Source organism: Macrobrachium nipponense, chromosome 21, assembly GCF_015104395.2.
Source record: "Macrobrachium nipponense isolate FS-2020 chromosome 21, ASM1510439v2, whole genome shotgun sequence".
In the NCBI taxonomy this organism is placed as follows: domain Eukaryota; kingdom Metazoa; phylum Arthropoda; class Malacostraca; order Decapoda; family Palaemonidae; genus Macrobrachium; species Macrobrachium nipponense.
This window is the reverse complement of record NC_087212.1, coordinates 27,344,588-27,366,260: the sequence shown is the minus strand read 5'-3', so window position 1 is coordinate 27,366,260 and position 21,673 is coordinate 27,344,588. Positions and strand designations below refer to the sequence as shown.

General features: G+C 39.3%; 1 protein-coding gene across 9 annotated transcripts in view; it reads left to right on the top strand.

Annotated features, from left to right (window-relative positions):
* Positions 1-21,673, top strand: part of LOC135197863 (solute carrier family 41 member 1-like) — a 212,099-nt gene that overhangs the window by 183,109 nt on the left and 7,317 nt on the right. For 6 of the 9 annotated variants that reach the window (XM_064225046.1, XM_064225042.1, XM_064225051.1 and 3 more), the window contains 2 exons: positions 17,215-17,430; positions 21,286-21,465. In XM_064225046.1, the coding sequence (XP_064081116.1) occupies positions 17,215-17,430; positions 21,286-21,465 (396 nt within the window). The remainder of the gene's footprint in view (positions 1-17,214; positions 17,431-21,285; positions 21,466-21,673) is intronic. The other 3 variants (XM_064225047.1, XM_064225049.1, XM_064225050.1) reach the window with 2 other exon arrangements.

The window sequence follows — 21,673 nt, the reverse complement described above, 5'->3', positions numbered from 1 at the left end:
GAATGTCCGGGCTGCCTAGTCCCTGCCATGCGTCGGCTGGCTATTGGCCATCATGTCTCGCGGACTTTTCGGGGGGGACCACTTCAAAGGATTTGAAGTGAATCGGAGCCTTTGTTAGACGTTTTGGAAGGCGTGAACCTCATGCCACTCGGAAAATGAGGACATCACGCCCACAGTCGAGATCTGTTTGAAGACCGGTTCACGACTTAATCCTAAGAAGAGTCCTGCGCATTTTTCACGGTGGAGTTAGATCAATCTAAGGAGGTCTTTTGTTGGAAGAGTTCGAGGCGTCAACATTGCTTTTGGGAAGTCATGACTGCGCCTTTGTGTTCGAAAGAATACGTTAATTATCTTAATAGCCTTGAAGATTTAAAAGATCGTTTTAAGCAAAGACGATAATGCTCTTGTATGTGGACACTAGAACTGACTTCTTCCCCCCCCTCCCCTTATTCCTTTTTTTTCTTTTTCTTTTTTACCCGTGGACGACAATTGATTTCCCTTTAACTCGAATAATCCTCAATTTCATTGCATTTTTAATTTTTCCAAGACGTTTTGCTGTCTTCCTGGTATGCGTTTTAATTCCGAAAGATTCCAGATTTGCTACGGGTGATGGTATTAGAAACATCATGATAATGATGCAAATCTCATATTACTTGTCCTCAAAAAAGTAGGACGAAAATTTTGGTCACATGAAACTGGACGGTATATTTACTGATGTGCTTAAGTATATACACATACAGAATTATAAACTAGGTTCTATGTAATACACACAGCCACCAAAGTGTTTTCGATGTTTGTATGCATACACCCCTCACGGATGTTTACACCTGGGCGACATTTGTTATAAATAAAGTGAGCTCTTCCTCGAGAGACAAATCTTTCCAAAGTGTTACATGAATTTTCTCGAATCAAGTTCGCCAGCTCGAAAATACAGTGATTAAACATGAATGTGATTAAATCGGTACTTCTCGTTTTGTCTGAAGAGTACGAGTAGAAATGACTCTCTCGTTTTGTCTGAAGAGTACGAGTAGAAATGACCTTGTAACCGAGATTCATGAGAGGTCTCGGTCGTGTCCTATTTCGGTTGTTTTGTTGTTTTGTTGTTAGAACAGAGACCCAATTCCTGCCCGGATTATTCTAGCTGTGTCGCCCTGGTTATTGAATGGCACGATGCAAGATCGCGCTGGAAATAAATTAGTGTTGTATAAACTTATTAAATTTTTGGGTTACTGCTGGCTTATTTTAGTATTTGTTAATTATTTGTTTTTGTAGTGTGTACAGTATTTATCAAAATTTTCTGTTTAGATTTAAACCAATGAAAGCACGCGTTGTAATTTTAAAAAAAATCATAATTGCTTGCATCTTGTTTTATTACAAAAACTCAAAAAGGATGAGATTTATTGCTCACTTGACGCTCTGATGCATCGATGTATGTAATGGTCATTGCGGGTAGTTAACCCTAATTACTGCTGAAGTCAAGAGCTTATGTAACGGCATTACTTCCATTAATTCCTGAAGTCGTCATTTTCTGCTGTTAAATTTTGTTACCGTGCCGGTACACAGATGACCATTGTTATGTATTTTGCCCCACACACACACACACACACACACACACACACACACACACACACACACATATATAATATATATATATATATATATATATATATATATGATATTATATATATATGCGGGTGCGCATTTATATATTTTTTCTCACTCTCAAGAAGGAAAGGCAGCTATTCATGTATAGATGTTGGCATTCCATTTACCTTAATGGAAAGCCTCTTTATTATGTATATATCAAGGCAGGCAGTTATATTATACCAGAAAGCAGCTCAACACAAATAAAATTTGTGTTGAATTGTGTTCGTTCCTATATGATGATCGAGTTCCAATAGTAATACATTGAAGTGGTAGCCAGCATCGCTGGGGTGGTCATGAGCCCCTCTCACCGGTGTTCCCAGAATGATCAAGTATGGGAGGGCGGGATTCCAATGAAATGTTTGCTGACGGTGGCTGCAGGAAAAAAAAAGACTGACGTCATTTTCTTGTTTGTTGAGAGCAAGGTGGGATGCCGGGCGGCGTCCGTTTGGTATAACCTTCCTTTGGCGGGCATTGGGCGTGGTGGCTAACATTAGGAAAAGGCACGGGGGAGAGATCCCAAGTAGGAAGTGCTTCATGATGCCCCTGATCATTTCGTTAGCTGTGTCAGTGAGAGTTATTGGAGGCGCTAGCAATCCTGATAGATGGCGATCTGGACTGGCTACCTTTTATCTTTTATGTTGAAGCCTCGTCTGTGCACCCGTATGGACGTCCACCCTCCCGATGGGGATTTTGTTGCCCTGACTGTGTGGTGGGGCCTTCCCCTCTATAATAAAAGGCGAAGACGAAACTGGATGTAAAAGATTGGATTTCTCTCTTGCATACGCCTCAAAGGGCTAAATCCCATCAGGAAATTGATGAATTTGACGGCCGGGTACCCAAGCGTGAACTCGTCTTGTCTCGTTTTTCAGAATTCTGTCCTGTTTTGCTCATCCTCTTCCTCCTGCACCTCCACTTACTCTCCCTCTCCTCCTCTCCTCCTCCTCCTCCTCCTCCTCCTCCTCCTCCTCCTCCTCCTCCTCCTCCTCCTCCTCCTCGTCATCTTATCTTTTAAGGGAAGATTATAGTGATGGTAATGAAGTGCAGCTTATAGCTTTCTTGGTCACGTGGAATACACATGACTAAGAATTTCTTTTTCTTTAGGTTTCTTGAGGAGGTTATGCTCCAAAGTGACGCTTATTCATCATGCCCGACTTGAGCGATTTACTTGTAACAACTGCCGCATTCGTCATTCGTTGTGTATCACGTGTTTAATTTATTTGGTTTCTGCGTAGAAGCAAAAGCAGTCAGACCTCACAAAAGAGAGCCATAAAAAGTAGTCTTACCTGCCTGCTATTTCTTTTCGGTAACTGACCCACAAGACACATTCCATTCGTATGCAGGGTAGGTCTGAGAAGAGAATTAGAATATTTTGCATTAGTGTGCAATTTTTTATATATTTATAACGATCGCCAAGGAAAGTATATCTTCGTTAACACACCACAGCTGAGTACGATATTATCCACCGGATTTGACTTTCGAATTTTTTTAAATGTGTTTATTCAGTTGCATCTGTATCAAAAGCCCATGTATTATCGTAAAATTACTTACTTGTGAAATAGATAGAGACATAGAGCAAAGTTAATGTTCATTGTTGTAAATAATTTAGATGCTTTCTGTTGAGACGTTTTGTCGTCATCCTGGGAAGGAGACTTACTCCCCACAACCGGTTATTAGTCCGTATTACTACCTCACGAGAAGCGACAGTTTGTGTGAATGCGGCGTCAGACGACTTTTCAGTTACATTTCTCTCTTGTTTTCCGTTTCCTCGTCTAATAGATTTAGCCTTGTGTTATTTAACGGAACGAGTCATAAGACAGATCAGCGTAACTTCCATTCGTTAACTCACAACTTCTTGACGGCTTTTTCGTATTTCTAGTGCGTCGTTGGTAACCATACTTGTACGTAGGCAGGTTTTGCATTTTGAGTTTTCCTTTCTCTCTCGCGCTTTAACCTTTCTTCTTATAGTTTTGCTTATTCTCAGTATAATATACAGTAGTATGTTCGAGTTATTTCTTTACAAGGTCTTATGTATTTTTATGATTGATTGCCGGTAGTTTTCTTTTATTTTAGTTCTTCGCTAAACACACACACAAATTGTTATTGAGTGACGAGAGTTAGGTGGGCGCGGTAGGCTACCGAACTTGAAAGTAATGAAAAGGAAAGTCGGTCCAATTTTAGAAAGATTGTATGAACTTGTACTTCTGAAACGGAGCGTGTTTGGCATTTTGAAGTCCAACAGGTGTTTCGCAAAGGACCGGACTTAGGCCATAAAAAAGGTCTTGCGTGCCTTCAGCCACCACACCCGAGATTTGGATGTTAAGGTCACGTTATTTGCGTTTATCATTAGTGGAACAAAGTGGTCGTCTTTTCAGCAGTCTGCTTTAGTTACTTAATGCGAACGTTCAAATCTTCTGTGAATTAAATAGGACAACCAGTTTTTGCTTTTGAACTTGAATTATCGCAACTTCCAGCGTATAATGTGCTAATGATGATTAAAACTCTTGGCCTGAATTGATATACTTAACCTTCATTCTGTGCATTTGTTACTGTTGTTTCACCTGGACTTTTCCGTTTGGCAAATGCTGTTATTTAAACACCTGTTTGACTTGACCTCGGCGGAAGGGCAGTTATGCTTCTTACGACTGGAGATATTTTAACGTTCACTTGCAGAAATCAAGTACAAGCACGCACGCTCTCTCTCTCTCTCTCTCCTCTCTCTCTCCTCTCTCTCTCTCTCTCTCTCTCTCTCTCTCTCTCTCTCTCTCTCTCGTTGACTGAATCGGTTATGAATTTAGCGTGAAGCTACAAGAGCTTTCCGTGAATACCTGGCAGTAGCGTCACACACATTCATGCAAGGCGAAACCGTCCCTGCATAAACGAGGGGGGGGGGGGGGGGGGGGGGTGGGGGGGGGGGGGGGGGGGGGGGGGGGGGGGGGGGGGGGCGCTTCGGCGAATTCGATTGTATACGAGTTACGTCCGAACTGGTTCCGGGTATTTCGATTTAGGCGTGATAAGTTGGTGTCCGATGTTCTTTAAACGCTGGTGTTGCTTCAATGCACCACTTGTCGATCAGTGAGAGGTGCCCCTCTCTCTCTCTCTCTCTCTCTCTCTCTCTCTCTCTCTCTCTCTCTCTCTCTCTCTATATATAATAATATAATTATATATATATATATATATTATTGACATTTCATGTTTGCACATTTTTAAGCACAAAAGCCTTTATGAGGCGGATCAAATTACAGGTTTCTGACGCATCAAGAATTTTGGAAAAAAAATTGAGACGTCTTGTTTAGCACCGAATGATGGAGGAGTGCGCCATTTAGTTGGTGGCCTTGGTTTCCTCGTACTTTAAATGTCCTTTTTTCCTCAGTGAGCAGAATGATTAGAGTGAATCGCGATATTGCGGAAAATTAACAGGTGGGAAATATGTAGTTGGTAATGACAAGTTCTTTGTGATGCGTTGGTAGGTTATTTATCCTTATTCATTGATGTGTCATTTTGAAAATGTCTTAGCTGGGACTTTCTTGACTTGTGTGAGCGCCATGTTCTTTGGGAGTTTCCCGATCAAGTTGATGGCTGTAGAACACAATGAAGTTGAAATATTAATGTAAATAATTGTAATAATTTTGTTCATTAAAAATGTATTGATTTTTTTATTTTCATTTATTATTTCGTGGTCTTATTTCGTCGGTATCTCTGTTGTTGTAATTGTAGTTAGGTTTTTTACGTGAGAGCAGTCAACTCCATGACAGCACAGGCGAACGGTGAGAACTAGCTTCAAGTCCGATCCCGTGGATGGAAAAACCCGAGTTATAACGCTCTTGATAATGACGGCGAGATAGAAACCCATCAGTAACCAGTTACTGTAGCGGTATTTGTTTCGCGGATGTGTTTTTTCATTACATTTTTTTTTCAAATGCACATAGGATAACTGCAATGACTTGTGTGTGTTTTTTTATAGAGGGTTTTGGTCTGCCAAGTTTAGAAGTGTGCACAGTGACGAGTGCTTTGGAGGATGTCCAAAAGATTTTGTCTGTGTATGTGTACCGTCTTTTATATGTTTGTTGTTTCTTTGTTAGCCGCTCTGTTTATTTTCTTGCCCGGCCCTCCCTTCTCAATGGTGCTTGCATTGTGGGCCATCGTGTTTGGTCGTTAATCGCTGGCTCTTCAAACAAAGTGATTATCATTAGCGCTCACCTTGCATCTGCCCGAGAGCCCAGAAACTGGATGGGTCATGTACGACATCTCTTGGTATTTTTAACTGACTACAGTATTGTTATTTCAACTCTTGTGGTTTAGACCACTTGAAATCGAAACAACCGGCCGAGTCCTGTACATTATTCTTGTCAGTCTCCTTAAAGCAACCCAGTTTTGACGAGTGAGTGGTTCTCGAGACAAGATCGTGCGGGGTATCGCAGGCGTTTCGTCTCCATCATCTTCGCAAGAAAATGTTATATGTGTGTGAATGCCAAGGTCGCCTTTTGTTGGGTATTGCGAATTTATGAGAGAACTCGTCGGTTCAGATCTGGGCGACGTTTTTAGGGAGTAAAAGAAGACAGGTGACATGGGCCTCTGGATTGCATTCTGTTCAAAGATCATCACGTTTCCTCAGTTTCTTCAGCTTATTGACAAGAAAAAAGAACATGATTAATGACTTGGTAATCGCCCCCCCCACCCCTCTCAACGACCCTTCATCCCGTCCTGCGTGTTTGTTCATCTAAATTGGAATTGGTTTTGAGTAACAGCTACGATGGCTACCGTCTCTTTGTAACTACGCACCACTGCTGTCAGAACCTCTCTCTCTCTCTCTCTCGTCTCTCTCTCTCTATCTCTTCTCTCTCTCTCTCTCTCTCGCTCTCCTCTCTCTCTCTCTCTGTTTTTTCTTGACTGTGAACATCGTCCAAGCAATGTCGAAAAAGTACCCTTTGGACGTATTCAGAATTGTCTGTTATTCCTTAGCATTACATTTCATATATATTATATATATGTACATATATATGTGTATGTATGTATGATATATATATATATATATATATATATATATATATATTGTGTATATATATACATGTATATATATACATGTGTGTGTATATATATATATATATATATATATATATATATATATATATATATATATAATATATATATATATATATATAAATGGTGTAGACGACCTGTTCTCGGTAAAGGGGTCCTTGCTGACTTTGGCAATAAGGTTGCCGTATTGAAATCCTGTTCTTGAACTCTAGCTTAAAACTGTTGCAACACTGACATACTGCTGCCGTTCTTAAGAGTGGTGTCCGGACACCCGGGTGGAAAATGACCCAATATAGGGAACGAAGCTGATTGGGCATTCTTTGCTCTGCATTTTGTAAATGGCACATTGATTTCTTATGTATTCCACCAGCTTTACCATTTCTCTTTTATGTAATTTTCTCAAATAATGCATAATATTGCCTGATATCTGGTACAGACTGAAATATTGTCGAAGATGGGTAATGAGAGCGCGGCTTGACCTTCACCCAATGGTAAATGTTTTAGTAAAGCTTCAAGGGTAGGTTCAAGGTCGAAGGTTTGGTGGGATCTGGCAGTTCTGATCTTTGTTGAATTTTTGAGAGTGGAAGTATATTGAGATTCAGTAGCGATTTTCACTGATCATTGCGGATCCTTCCAAAGAGGTTTTTACTTGCTCTTGTTGAACCGCCGTTTCACTTGTTGTTCGCTCCAGAGTCATTCTTTTGATAACATTAAATTTGACTCGCAGATCGTTGGGGGTTATTTTACCTGTTCGAGTTTCTATCTTTAGATAATATTTATTTTCTGGCTTGTTTGCCCAGCCCAGTTTCCTCGGTTTTTCTTATAATCAGATTTTCATAAACTTTTTTTGTTTGCGTACCTTTGTTACTCTCTGTCCGCTTCTTGCCTCTGCACATGTAGGTTTTCTTGGTCGTGTTTTTCCCCCCCGATAACTACGCTTTGTCGAATGGGTTCTTGTCTTTCTTATATTGCTTTCACTTTGAACGTTTTGTTTTTTATTAGTTTAGATTGGTAGACTGATTTTATACCAGTTTATATATCAACCTTTTTTTTCTTATTGTTTTTATGGCTCCCATTAGCCCTGCTGAGCATGTTCAATTTCTATTGCGTGCTGGTTGCCACTGCTTGTGCGAAGTCCTCTCTCCTAAACAGATTGGGCAATTAGGAACAGGAAGCAGTATTTCTTATGAGTTTTTCGGCCTATAATGGCGCTGGAGATTGTGCTGTAATATCAGATGTTTAGTCTGTGCGAATTTGACGTCTCGCATATGAAGGTTATATCGAGTATTAGCCGTGGTTCATATAGGACTAGTTTTTTTTTTTGTCTGTAAGTGTTTTTAGGGTGGTAGTTTAGATGCAGGCGTTTCTTACAATCCGCATCGTCCTGTACTAATCAAAAGAAGTTTGTTTACCAAATGACTCTTGCACTAGGAAATAAAAACTAGTCCCTGCTTAGACAGATATATAGTCTAGTTGATTTCCTTAAAATGTCTGACCTTGTGCGGACACTCTCGCTCATGAGGCGCGCAAAAAGCTGGAGCTTGGAATCAAGTTCGACGGCAACTTTGGATGTCGTACAGTGAGCGTGCGGTGTTATCGTTCTTCATCTTCGGTAGAATGTCCATTCAAGCACGGTTTAGGTATATATCGACGTATGTAGTTCGTGCATTAAGTATAGAAGTACCATTTGACTATGATAATAATAATAATTAATAATAATAATAATAATAATAATAATAAAGTACAAGAGAGGGGACTAAACAACACAATAGAAGATGTAAAACAGAGGCTTAAGGCCAAAGCACACAAGATCCAACGGTACATGAACAGGAATAAGGGATACCAACAGAACAAACTATTCGGAACCAACCAGAAAAGACTATACAGCTAACTAAGAGGGGAAGACAACCACCCAGAAATTCCTGAAGCCGAATCAAGTAAGAGACTCTGGGAAAACATATGGAGCAATCCGGTATCACACAACAAACATGCAACATGGCTCCAGGAAGTCAAGGAAGAAGAAACAGGGAGAATAAAACAAAGATTCACAGGCATTCACGACAGACACAGTCAGACACCAACTAAAGAAAATGCCAAACTGGAAAGCCCCAGGTCCCGATGAAGTCCATGGATACTGGCTCAAAAACTTCAAGGCCCTACACCCACGAATAGCAGAACAACTCCAGCATTGTATCTCAAATCACCAAGCACCCAAATGGATGACCACAGGAAGAACATCCTTAGTACAAAAAGACAAGAGTAAGGGAAATATAGCCAGTAACTACAGGCCTATCACCTGCCTACCAATAATGTGGAAGTTACTAACAGGTATCATCTGTGAAAGGCTATACAACTACCTAGAGGAGACAAACACCATCCCCCACCAACAGAAAGGCTGCAGAAGGAAGTGTAGGGGCACAAAAGACCAGCTCCTGATAGACAAAATGGTAATGAAGAACAGTAGGAGAAGGAAAACCAACCTAAGCATGGCATGGATAGACTATAAGAAAGCCTTCGACATGATACCACACACATGGCTAATAGAATGCCTGAAAATATATGGGGCAGAGGAAAATACCATCAGCTTCCTCAAAAATACAATGCGCAACTGGAATACAATACTTACAAGCTCTGGAAAAAGACTAGCAGAGGTTAATATCAGGAGAGGGATCTTCCAGGGCGACTCACTGTCCCCACTACTCTTCGTAGTAGCCATGATTCCCATGACAAAAGTACTACAGAAGATGGATGCCGGGTACCAACTCAAGAAAAGAGGCAACAAAATCAACCATCTGATGTTCATGGACGACATCAAGCTGTATGGTAAGAGCATCAAGGAAATAGATACCCTAATCCAGACTGTAAGGATTGTATCTGGAGACATCAGGATGGAGTTTGGAATAGAAAAATGCGCCTTAGTCAACATACAAAAAAGGCAAAGTAACGAGAACTGAAGGGATAAAGCTACCAGATGGGAGCAACATCAAACACATAGATGAGACAGGATACAAATACCTGGGAATAATGGAAGGAGGAGATATAAAACACCAAGAGTGAGGACACGATCAGGAAAGAATATATGCAGAGACTCAAGGCGATACTCAAGTCAAAACTCAAGGCCGGAAATATGATAAAAGCCATAAACACATGGGCAGTGCCAGTAATCAGATACAGCGCAGGAATAGTGGAATGGACGAAGGCAGAACTCCGCAGCATAGATCAGAAAACCAGGAAACAAATGACAATACACAAAGCACTACACCCAAGAGCAAATACGGACAGACTATACATAACACGAAAGGAAGGAGGGAGAGGACTACTAAGTATAGAGGACTGCGTCAACATCGAAAACAGAGCTCTAGGGCAATATCTGAAAACCAGTGAAGACGAGTGGCTAAAGAGTGCATGGGAAGAAGGACTAATAAAAGTAGACGAAGACCCAGAAATATACAGAGACAGGAGAAAGACAGAAAGAACAGAGGACTGGCACAACAAACCAATGCACGGACAATACATGAGACAGACTAAAGAACTAGCCAGCGATGACAATTGGCAATGGCTACAGAGGGGAGAGCTAAAGAAGGAAACTGAAGGAATGATAACAGCGGCACAAGATCAGGCCCTAAGAACCAGATATGTTCAAAGTATGATAGACGGAAATAACATCTCTCCCATATGTAGGAAGTGCAATACGAAAAATGAAACCATAAACCACATAGCAAGTGAATGCCCGGCACTTGCACAGAACCAGTACAAAAAGAGGCATGATTCAGTGGCAAAAGCCCTCCACTGGAGCCTGTGCAAGAAACATCAGCTACCTTGCAGTAATAAGTGGTACGAGCACCAACCTGAGGGAGTGATAGAAAACGATCAGGCAAAGATCCTCTGGGACTATGGTATCAGAACGGATAGGGTGATACGTGCAAACAGACCAGACGTGACGTTGATTGACAAAGTCAAGAAGAAAGTATCACTCATTGATGTCGCAATACCATGGGACACCAGAGTGAGAAAGAGAGAGGGAAAAATGGATAAGTATCAAGATCTGAAAATAGAAATAAGAAGGATATGGGATATGCCAGTGGAAATCGTACCCATAATCATAGGAGCACTAGGCACGATCCCAAGATCCCTGAAAAGGAATCTGGAAAAACTAGAGGCTGAAGTAGCTCCGGGCCTCATGCAGAAGAGTGTGATCCTAGAAACGGCACACATAGTAAGAAAAGTGATGGACTCCTAAGGAGGCAGGATGCAACCCGGAACCCCACACTATAAATACCACCCAGTCGAATTGGAGGACTGTGCTAGAGCAAAAAAAAAAATAATAATAAATAAATAAATAATAATAATAATAAAATAAAATAATAATAATAATAATAATAATTGAAAAAGAAACCCACAAAATCACTTTGTAACTTGTTTACTTCTAATTATTTACTTTTAGTTTTACTCCACACTCGAGTACTTTCAGGGCCTGAAAGTACTCGAGTGTGGAGCAAAACTAAATGTAAATACTTAGAAGTAAACAAGTTACAAAGTGATTTTGTGGGTTTCTTTTTCAATCTTCAGAAGAACACTGAAAGAAGTTTTTGTTTGGTTAATAATAATAATAATGTGACCTCATTCTTTGGTTGAATGGCCCGATAGACATTAGACGTCGTAATGTAGCCCCCTTTACGGAAGCACTAGCAATCCAATATGAAGGGGGAAGCCGAGATATACAAAATTAATACAAAGTTCGTTGGTATATATGTCTTCACCTGCTGTTACGTCTCAAGGCTTAAGCCTTCAAGGTTCGGTGACTAAAGACGAAGCGTATTAGTCGACGTAGCCTTTATTTTTGAGTAACCAAAGAAAAATGCTAATTGACATAGCCATCGTTTGAACGGTACAAAATAGGAGGTGATCTAATAATTTTAATACAGTTAGACTAATTGTGCAGTCACTCTTGAAGTATGGTGTCTAATTAACCACCAGTGTTTGCCGTGAACGAATTTGGTCAGTAATAACGGGTTAGTGCATCTTGTCATTGCGTTGTTATTTTATTGGAGGCTGCCTGTCTCGGCGAGGAAAGCCAAAGTGCAGTGGATTTTTTGCAAGTGTGGGACTGTTATAGTTTTTGCAGGGAAGTCATGTCTGTCTTGGTGATTTTAATCGTTAAAAACAAAGTAGGTATCAATAGGAGAAGCATCGAATGAAGCAAGCCGTAACTAAGTGAAGGACTCGACTATGAAGTGTATATACTAATATATATCTATATATATATTATATATTATATATATATATATATATATATATATATATATATATGTGTGTGTGTGTGTGTGTGTGTGTGTGTGTGTGTGTATAAAATGTTTGTGTGTGAAGTCAGATATATTTTTTTAGTATTTTCCACTTTTGTTTAGTAGATAAAAACACATTTCGGCTTCGTTAAGTAAAGCGGGAACCAAAATGGCTTTAGGATTGACGTACTCAGAAGAGCCCTTGTTAAAGCATGGCTTCGTAGTTGTGTCCAATTGTCCCCCACCAATTGAACAGGTGGTCTGGAGAGTCGTTTGTTCATCTTGTTTCAGAAGATATCTTCGCGGAGAGACGAAAGAAAAGAACAGAAAAAGTAGAACGGAGGCATCTGATATGAATTGCTTGTTTTCGCGGAGCACTCCTCATTGCCTGAGGCCTTGCGACCGTGTTTTATTTTTCATTATTATCGTAGTTACTACCTTCGTCATGCTGCTGTTTGAGGCGATTCCATTGGGACTCCCAGAAGAACCTCCTGGTTCCTCCGCCATCCAACCCCTTCCCCCTCTTTCTCTTTGTGCATAAATTGATCGCTTGTTGTATTACCGTCATGGCCATTCTAGTTAAAGGACCTCTTGACGCTTGACCGCTGGAGTTAATGATATTAAAATTGGCAAATGGGCACCTTAATAAAACTTAAATGTCATGATCATAACGCAATTTTTATTTGAGACTTCCCTTCGAGGCCCGTATAACCTTGTTTATGACCTTGTTCGGCTTTCCTCCTTAGCTTCTATCATTGTTGTCCTGAGGATGTCGTCGTTTGAAGTAGCTGTAGCAGTAGTACTAGAACGACAGTAGCAGTATTGCTCTTGCTGCCAGTTTACAGGTGGTTTCGCTGTTTATTTGGTTACGTCAGGCCATGTGCGTCCTTCAGAGTGGGACCCTTGGTGTTGTCTTAAAATGGAGACAACACAACACGATGAATTCCCTTCATAGACTCGTTTTTCTGTAATCTGTTTCATTTGATGTTTCCTCCACATTTTTATAATGATGCTGAAAAGTCTATTTTTGAACATTATCTTACTAACGAGCTATTGAATTTTTGTTGATGCTGTGTGGAATGAGAAAACATATCCATAGGATTGATGGTACGGCTTCCAAGGATCAAAACAGACCCAATTTACGTCACATCTCCACGGAAACAGCTATGAGTAATGTACCCGAACTCTGTTTCTTAATGAAAGGGTTTTCTCCTAATTAGGGACGCACGCTGCATCTCAAATGAAGACTGTGTAGCCCTCGGTATCATACCTCCGAAATCTACCAGCGTGCAAAGGTATTTTCATCGTTAAAACCAAACACATCATTACGTGAAATGACCGTTGACAGCGAAAACAAGAAAGAGAGAGAGAGAGAGAGAGAGAGAGAGAGAGTGAATTATTCTGGAGGTGAAGGTAGAGAAACCTTATATTGGTCCTAACTACGTACACTTTTCACAGCTCGTTCTTTCTTGGTAACTGTATACCATTCTGCACTTTGCTGAGTACGTCAGTTTTGTCTTCCACGTGTCCCCCTCCCCCTAGCCTCTACCAGACCCTCCAAAGAGTCCACCCCTTTCATTCTTGGCCTTATCTTAACGAATGAGGAGGATGCAGCCTGGAGATGGTTTCTCTTCTTTTGGCTTCCAACTGATCATAGTTATCAGCCCTGAGATCAGCCGGGCTTATCGGTGCTGTGGGTCGTATTGTAGTCGTAAATCATCGTAGATGGGGTGCGATGATACCCTGCCGGTATGTGTGGTAGGGGAAAACTACAACCCTGTACTGCTGTTATAAATAACCCGGGAATCATAGAAAAAAAATGTTTAGGACGTTCGTGGGATGACGCAGCTGATCGGCGCATCTTGATTGCCACTGGTAACGCTTTTAGGATGATGGTTGAAATAAATTTCGTGCCAATAAAATGCATAAAAAAAAGGCTTTGCAGTAGGTATGGCAAAGCAGGCCCAGTTGATGGTAATGCGGATTTGTCAGAAAGAGCAACATTTTTCTCGTCAGTATATTGTCAGGACTACTGTGACTCTCCTGTTATGCCGTTGCAATCTCGGGTTGCTGCGTCTGTTTCGACTCGTGGTTTTCAGGTTTTTTCTGATTTCAAATAGATTCCGAAAATTTCGATCAGACCGCTTGAGCTCTTTGATACCGGACGTTGGGTAGGCTTTGAGAAATGCATAAAACCATATTAATCACCTGGCATACATTTATAAGTGAGTAAAGGTAACAGACGGTCACCTTTTCCGATTCTTTTTGAAGCGGTGTGAACTGGTTTAGGCGTTGCTTCTAAGAACCTGATTGCGCAGTGTAGTTTCTGTATCTGATGTTCCCTTTCAAGATGGGAAAATGTACCTGATTCAAAAAGAGAGGTTTTACACTGGATAGGACGACGTCTAGTTTCTTTGGATCAGAATATGCATGATATGATACATGTCTGTATTTACTACTGTAATGAAATTTTCGCTCCCTAGTAAACGTCCGCTGTTCATTTCACATTTCAACGAGTGGAGCTCAAGGAAATTTAGAAAATCGCAAATTTATAATCATGTGACCAACTGTATTACGGCGGGGTCGAATTCAACCCTGACTATTCTAGAGGTACCAGGTCGCAGAACGTCATGAATTTCCTTTTATTGCTGCCGTTCCCATTCAAATCTCGGCTATTGCCTTTCAGGCTGTGTAACGAACGGGTGTGTGGGGGGTGTGAGAGCTGCCAAAAGAGAGTGTGTAGGCGTGAGAGAGAGAGAGAGAAGAGAGAGAGAGAGAGAGAGAGAGATGCTATGCTTTTCCCATGAAATTAATAACTATGCTAAGGTTTGGGAGAGACTAAGTATCATTAATATTAATTGCGATTTGGATGTTATTCAACCATAACGTAGAAAAACATAGCTTCAATTGGTTTTACGTAGATACACTTTGCGTTCTATCAAGTCTTGAATAAGGGGAATTGCCTTACTGTAGTTGGGGCAGCTTACTGGAATGAATATTTTTGTGTGTATGGCGAAAAGTGAATCTGTATAAAAAGCAGTGTTGTCTTTCATTGTCATCGTTGTGGTTTCTTAGCTTGCTGTCAAGCGCTTTTCTAAAACCTCTCCTGATTGGTTAGTCGGGAACACGGTCTAGATGGTGGTCGAGAACTACCACGAATTTGCAACGACGCGGAATTAGTCACTCGTTCCATTTGATTGGCTCACATGCAATTTAAACTGCTTGGAAGTGGTTGGTCATCCTCCATCGCATCATACTGGAAATTCTGGGATCCCTTCTTCAACCGCTCGGAATCTACTCTCACGCAAGGAGCAGCAATCTAATATTTGCTCGGCCTTTTCCGTTCTTTTTCACTTACACTTTATAACAGAAAATTCATTCTTACGAGATGCATTAGCTCCCTATGAACACACACACGAATGTGTGTGTGTATATATATATATATATATATATATAATATATATATATATATATATATATATATATGCGTGTGTGTGTGTATGTATGTATGAGAGACAAAGGGAGATTAGGAAATGCATAATCATGTATTTGTTTAAGGGCATGAAATACGTGTATGTGTATTGAAAATTCTCACGTCGTGCGATGAACTCAACGTGGATCCTTGGAAGAAAACTCCAAGGTCGATGGAATGTCGGTTCTGGGCCATAACTGAATCCCTTTGAAAATGGAAGTGGTAAAGCTAAAAGAGCAACCACATAATGAATGCGGGAGGCGGAAGTTCATATATCCATGGAGACGTTTTGAATTCTTAATTTTAGGGTTTTCCGAAGAAAGAAACCCCCATTCTTACGGACGTAGTCAGGGATCTCCCGTTTTGCTCCGTTAAGTTTTCTTGATAGCTTTCAAGATTGTTTTCAAATGGTTGGCAGCGACAGTCGATATCAGAGGCCATCCCATGATAGCGAAAAACGCGTTTGTTTTAGACATCAATTTCCATAGGATTTTAGTACGGCCCATGAAGTTAAGAAATAATAGCCCAAGAAAATACTTGTAGCGAAATGAATCAAGTTTTTTCGAATATACCATGTCCTCCCAAAAGTATATCATTATTCGATTATTTCAGCTTTATTACATTTTAATTGAAATATTCGATTGTGGGTGTACAAAACTTGTATCGACATCTCCCCCAAATGTTTTTCAAACAAGCCTATAGTACGCTGGAAGTTGATCTGGAGTCCCCGAGATGCACCGTAAGTGGCTGGGAAACCCACGCTCAAATATTATAGCATCTCTTGGGGCTTGGTATTCTTAATCTATTGTTGGTGGGGTTTAGGAAATCGTTTAGTCCAGCTACAGTTGTCTATAACCGCATTATATATATATTATATATATATATATATATATATATCTATATATAATTCTTCCGTGTCGTTATGGAAATGAGTTTATCCTACTGTACAGCTGTGAAGAATTAATCCAGTTAATGTCATCATTTCATATTTGCTCTATGCAATATTTATTCCACCGCTGCAATAATGCCAGGTTCCGCTCTGCTCTGGTGGCCTGAACTCTTCTGACTGATCTTCGGTGCAGAATTCAGGACCGATCTTCGATCCACTTTGCTTATTGGTTAAACAGTTGTGAGTTCATTTTGGGGGGACACTTCTTGAATTCTGTTTTTGGTTGATTAATGTACTATACGGGCTGCAGTTGTCATACCTCGCTAGTCGTATATTCTTGATATGTTTTATTTGTGATTAGAAACTGAAATCAAAATTAACGTTAGGTTAATATTGTTACCGGCCGATATATATATATATATATATATATATATATATATATGCGTGCTTATTATGTATGTTATGTATTTATATATACATACAGGACATACATACATACATACATACATACATACATATACATACATACATACATAAACTAATTAATTTTTATTTCCAGTTTATTGTAGCAAACATTTGTAACAGTTCGATTTTAAATTTGGATGATTTACACTGTGTGAGTGTACAACTGAATTACTAAAATAAGGAATATGATGAATGTAATGTGTGTGTCTGTTTATATATATATATATATATATATATATATATATATATATATATATATATATATATATATAGACATAGCATATATATAATATAATTGTGTGTATGTGAATATTTAGTAAATATTTAGACTCCTATAGTATTTCAGAAATGTTTTTAATGCAACCGGACCTTGGTACACCAGGGTAATGTCTTTTGCGTGCATTGAAAGTCTAACTTTGCAGGGCCGAATTGAGGAGGGCGATGGCTTGTACGAAGAGCGCTCAACGTCCTCGTCCGACGATGACCAGGGGCTCTCCCTCATCCAGCGGGGCGTTTGTGACGAAGATACTGAACCCGACAAGGAGACCAGTCTGGCCATCCTTATGCAAGTGATGCTTCCTTTCCTGGTGGCCGGTCTCGGCATGGTCGGAGCCGGTCTCGTCCTTGATCTGGTTCAGGTAAGGAAATTTTGTGCGGCCTTTGGAATGCTATCAAGTACTGGTAGGTTTCTCTCCTGCCCTCCTTTTTTATCATCTTTGTGGTGTTGTTTGTTTTGTGAAATGAATAATACATTTACTGAGTGAATTCACTTGAGATTTTATGATATTCAGCCATACCGTGGTTACGGGCGACACATTTTTAATTAACATGACCGAGCTCCGATTCAATCATGAGGTTGTTTTGAGTAATCGTGGTTGAATGTCGATGATAAACATGTATCGGAGATGTAACACATTAGTCTATTGATTGGGAAAGAGCTATTCTGGTTATCGGAGTCAGCGTTATTTTTTTTTTTAAGTACCCTTGAAAATGTAAATCTTATTTGTATACAGAGAACTGAATTAACGCAGATGTAGCCTTTGCAAAGCAAGTGAAAAGTTGATATTTTAATCAGAAGATATGTGTGGTAGTTTAAATATTTATTCAGACATTATAGCCAAGACCTTAAAAGTTTTAGAGAAGAAATTATCTTTTCATTATCCGTTATTATGCTTCTGTATCGGTTAGTCATTAAATTTTACTTCCTTTAGGTTTTGGAAATTTTTCCATCATGTAATGAAGCCAAGTCAGAACTAAATTATCAAAAAGAATAAATGATAAAACAAAGAATAAAATTATATAACAAAGAAAAATGTCCACTAGCTGCCGTCGTAACATAGGTCCTTTGTTTTAATTCCGGCGGTGCCAGATATAGTGAACAAAGGAAGCTCCTCTTGGTTCTCTTCGCGTGGAAAACGGGATCAGCACAGTAATCTGCATCACGAAACACGTCTTTAAGTCTTTAAGCCAGCTCGATTCTTCGGTTGTTAAAATTAAATGTGATCTGCGAGACAGAACCAGTTCGCTCGAGTTTGGAGTAATCCCCGTCTCTCCTTACCGTATATTCTCTCCCGTTTTCTGAAATGCCTGCCGGTCACTCTTGGCAAGTTGGCTTCTGCTTTTACTATATGCGAATGTTTATATTTTCACATTAAAGTAATCTTAAATTATATTTAAAGGTAATCGCGAAAAAGTGCGTTTTACGTAAAGCTAACGAGTTTATGTTGAAACTTGCTTTTCTTTTTTCTTTTGCTCGTAAGTCACGTTCGCTTTAACTGTTTCAGAGGGATCTGTAAATATTTAGAGTTGATGCTCATGTGAAGATCCTATGGCCGTATCAGTCACATTACTGTATAACCTTAACTGGGTGACCTATTTAACCCTCTCGCTCCTGACTCTCCCCCCGCACGCGCACGCAAACCCACCCCCTGACATACTCTCTCTCACAAGGTATTGAACGACTCGGCGGCCGTTTTTGGCGGGTGTTAATTCAGGTTGCGAAATGTTAACAGCTATCACAGAAAGGCTCTTTCTTATTATATGTAAAATATATCGGTCGTTCGTTAACCACGGTCGTGTACACAAGGATAGCGAAAGTGGAAGCGACAAATTAATAAATGTACACATTTATAAGGTGACTGATTCGATATTAGCATTAAAGAGACTTGAATCATAACACTTTTGCAATTTTAGTGGAAAGTCACGTGACCCACTTTAGTTAGTTCATACTGTTCATGGAATAGCGTGTGACACTCTCTCTCTCTCTCTCTCTCTCTCTCTCTCGAATCGGGCGTGTAGCCTACCTATAGAATTCCTGTTTTATCCTGATCAGTATAGTTAGTGCTCCGTTGTTCGTGTATATGCTGTGGAGCTCGTTTCATGCATTACAAAGAAATTGTCACAAGCCATTAGACAGCAGTTGCATTTTACAAACAGTTTAGGAATCGAAGAACTGGTGGAAAGTGTACCCGTTTCATTCATAACTTTTTTTGGTATTTGGGGAGTTACAATATTATTGTTATCCATCGACTGTGTATATATATATATATATATATATATATATATATATATATATATATATATATATACACACATAAATACATATACATATATATATATATATATATATATATATTATATATATATATATATACTATATATATATACATATACATATATACTTGCCATTGAATTTGATAACTGTTAAATTAATCATATTGTAATGGTGGTTTGTGACATTCTTTTGTTTCCTTTTGTGCCTTATTCTTCGTTGTTCCATGTTTCTGTCATTTACCTTTACATTTTTCGTCGTCCTCCTCTTCTTCCTCCATCTGACCCAGACATACGTATTGATCCTTCTCCTTTTCCTCTCTCTCTACACCTCACGCATCTGCATTCTCCCCAAACCCTCTTTATTTCCTCTTCTTCTCTTTGCTATGGTGGATTTGGTCTACTGACAACTACCCATTCTTGATGATCTACTGCACATTCTCCCCAGACATTTCTACACGTGTGATATCGTTTCCTTACTGTACAGGTTCACAGTCATATTTTTTTTCTTTTCAAGGACAAAGTATTTAGTCTTGCACAGTTTCCTACCTAGTAGTTACCTGCTGTCGAGAGGAGGGTCAGACATTCTAATTATAGTTGACCTCCGAGTGTCAATTATTCTCCACCTTGAACCTGTTCTGTACTCATGCCTTCTCATCTCGCCACCGTCACGTTATCTCTATTTATGCTTGCATGTTTACGCTAAGGTAATGGGATATCAGTGATATATCGGACGTAGTAATAAAAAATGAATGACTCAAGGTGCACAATGACCTCTCTGTGCTTACGCATCAACTGTCATTTACCTTTTGCAGAGGTCACCACAGCTGCAGGAAATTAGATCAGGCCGTTGCAGACGTGTTGATTTTATGTTCATTTTTGTATGTCTGGATTGACAGTTGATGCGAGTTCTCATGCTTGATGATCTAACAGTTTTTCTCGCCAAACACAAAATAGGGAAGAAAGGACTTTTGCAGCTGCGGGTAGAAGTGCGTCTCAAACTACAATATTAAAATAATGATGCTTGTTACATATTTCATTTACAGTACGGAAATTTTTATGTAGAAAATATATATTTAATATATATTACTATATATATATATATATATATATCTATATATATATATATAACATATATAGATAATATATAAATATATTATATATATATATATATATTATATATAAATGTAATGTATGTTATGTATGTATGTATGTATGTATGTGTGTATATATGCACGCACGTGCACCATGTGGTAGTTTGTTTCACAGATTTCGAGGCCTGTAATAATTTTTTTCATATCGTAAATCACGCTATAGTTTTCTTTCTCTTTTGAGTAGTCTCTAGAGTAAATTGTTCCCCAAGACATGGAAGAAGTCATTCAGAATTCTAATTTTTCTGTTATGTTGCCATAAAAATATCTTGTAGTACCTACTGTTGGTAACCGCCTTACAAACTGAGTAGCACACGTTAAGTGCTAGCCTGATTCTAGATCATAATTGGTGTGGTAAATCAGAGACGAGTCAAACGTTGATATTTATTTACCTGGTTCTCAGGGCTAGAGATAATGCAAGTCTCTTCAATCCCGTAAGACATGGGTGAATGAAATGCGCTTTCAAGAACAAGTTAAAATATTGCACAAATTCTTCCTTAATCTATGTTGTTTCCGTATTATCTCTTCAAGTATTCTAACTGCCAATAAAATTAATGTAGAGCAGCACAGCTGCGCTGTCATTTGCATGACTTACTATGCAGGAAACTACGGTTTTAAAATGCCACTCCTGTGTATTTTACTATGCAAATTAGTCTACCAAAGCCTGTCGTCACTGACGAGGAAGCGTTTATATATCGTTTTACCTTTGGTCTTACTATTTTATTTTTAATGAATGGCTCAGGAGACTTGGTAAATATTTCGTTTGCATAATAAATGTTCGTTCTTTTACAGCATTGGGATGTGTTTAGAGTTGTGAGCGAGCTTTTCATAATGGTTCCTGCTCTACTGGGTCTCAAGGGGAACTTGGAGATGACCTTAGCTTCTCGTCTTTCCACACACGCTAATTTAGGTCATCTAGATAAAAGAGAAGAGTGCGTTTCCATGATCATTGGAAATCTTGCTTTGATTCAGGTAAGCCTCTTCAGTTTAGTGTTCCATTTATGATTTTGGATAATCTTATATTTTAAAACTGTTAAAAAACCAACTAAATTGATGCTAGTTTTAGTTTTTCGTTCGTACTTACCACCAGATTTATTTGCCCCTATCACGTTTACCCAGAGATAAAAATCGTGCTTCAAGGATTTTTGTTGTTTAGCACACAACATAAATTATAATTAGA